A 1,667-nucleotide genomic window follows, 5' to 3' on the forward strand; every position below is an offset into this window, starting at 1 on the left:
ATGGAGCCCACCTGGTTCCTTGGTTCTGTAGGGTGGTGGTGGCACCCACGGGGACATCCCCAGCCCCTCGCGGACGCCCGGGTCCCTCTTTCTTCTCGCAGCTACGTGGTCCTAGACCTGATGGAGAGCGACCTGCACCAGATCATCCACTCGTCTCAACCGCTGACCCTGGAGCACGTCCGCTACTTCCTCTACCAGCTCCTGCGGGGCCTCAAGTACATCCACTCGGCCAACGTCCTCCACCGCGACCTGAAGCCCAGCAACCTCCTGGTGAACGAGAACTGCGAGCTGAAGATCGGCGACTTCGGCATGGCCCGGGGCCTCGGCGCCGACCCGCGCCACGCCAAAGCCTTCCTCACCGAATACGTGGCCACGCGGTGGTACCGGGCGCCGGAGCTGCTCCTCTCGCTTCACCGCTACACCCGCGCCATCGACATGTGGTCGGTGGGTTGCATCTTCGCCGAGATGTTGGGCCGGCGGCAGCTCTTCCCCGGCAGGAACTACGTGCACCAGCTGCAGCTCATCATGGCCGTGCTGGGGACGCCGCCGGCCACCGTCATGGCCGCCATCGGCGCCGAGCGGGTGCGGGCCTACGTGCAGAGCTTGCCCCCGCGCCCGGCGGTGCCGTGGGAGAGCCTCTTCGGCGACGCCGAGCCGGCGGCGTTGGCGTTGCTGGGGAGGATGCTGCGCTTCGACCCCCGGGAGAGGGTGGGGGTGGCCGAGGCGCTGCGGCACCCATTTTTGGCCAAATATCACGACCCCGAGGACGAGCCCGAGTGCGTCCCCGCCTTCGACTTCGCCTTTGACCGCCGGGTGCTGACCAAGGAGGAGATCAAGGCGGCCATCGTGGCCGAGATCGCCGATTTCCACGAGCGCCGCGACGGCATCCGGCGGCAAATCGCCTTCGCTCCGGCCGAAAACGCGGCCGGCGGCGTTGGCGGCGCGGCCGACGGCGCCGTGGCCAACGTGAACGTCCCCATGGGTGGCGTCAACGCGGCCGGCGTCAACGCGGTGGCCAACGTCAACGTGGCCAACGCCAGCGTCGGTATGACCAACGTTGGCATGGCCAACGTCAACGTGGGCAACTCTGGCGTCAGCGTGGCCAACGCCGCCATGGCCAACGTCAACTTGGCCAACGTCAACGCCACCATGGCCAACAGCAGCGTCAACAGGGCCAACGCCGCCATGGCCAACGCCGCCATGGCCAACGCCAGCGCCGCCATGGCCAACGTCAACGTGCCCAACGCCGCCGCCGCCGGGGTTGGCCCGGCCTGGCCCTGCACCGACGTGGACATGCCAAGCCCTGGCCCCGCCCCCGCCCCTGACTGCCCAATGGACTCGCCCCAGGTGAAGGCGGAGCCGGGGGCCCCCGCACCCCCCAAGCGGGACGGCGCCATCTCGGATGACACCAAGGCCGCCCTCAAGGCCGCCCTGCTCAAGTCGGCCATGAGGAACAAGAGCAAAGGTGAGGAGCACCTGGGGCCCTTGGGTGGGGGCTGGGACTTCTGGGTCTTGGGTGCTGGTTGGGGGGGGTTGGGGGCTCCATCCTTGAGTTTTGGGGTTTTAGGATGGGGTTTTTGGCTCCATCCTTGAGTTTTGGGGTCCTGGGATGGGGTTGGGGGCTCCATCCTTGAGTTTTGGGGTCCTGGGATGGGGTTGGGGGCTCC

The 1,667-nt window shown here is 68.0% G+C and overlaps 1 protein-coding gene across 1 annotated transcript in view; it reads left to right on the plus strand.

The window, feature by feature from the left end:
* Positions 1-16: 16 nt before the first annotated feature.
* Positions 17-1,667, plus strand: part of MAPK7 (mitogen-activated protein kinase 7) — a gene marked incomplete at its 3' end in the record, with an annotated part of 4,138 nt that continues 2,487 nt past the window's right edge. Inside the window, exon 1 of the mRNA XM_035314028.1 lies at positions 17-1,465. Within this exon, the coding sequence (XP_035169919.1) occupies positions 121-1,465 (1,345 nt within the window). The remainder of the gene's footprint in view (positions 1,466-1,667) is intronic.

The sequence above is a fragment of the Oxyura jamaicensis genome, unplaced genomic scaffold, assembly GCF_011077185.1.
Source record: "Oxyura jamaicensis isolate SHBP4307 breed ruddy duck unplaced genomic scaffold, BPBGC_Ojam_1.0 oxyUn_random_OJ70410, whole genome shotgun sequence".
NCBI lineage: Eukaryota > Metazoa > Chordata > Aves > Anseriformes > Anatidae > Oxyura > Oxyura jamaicensis.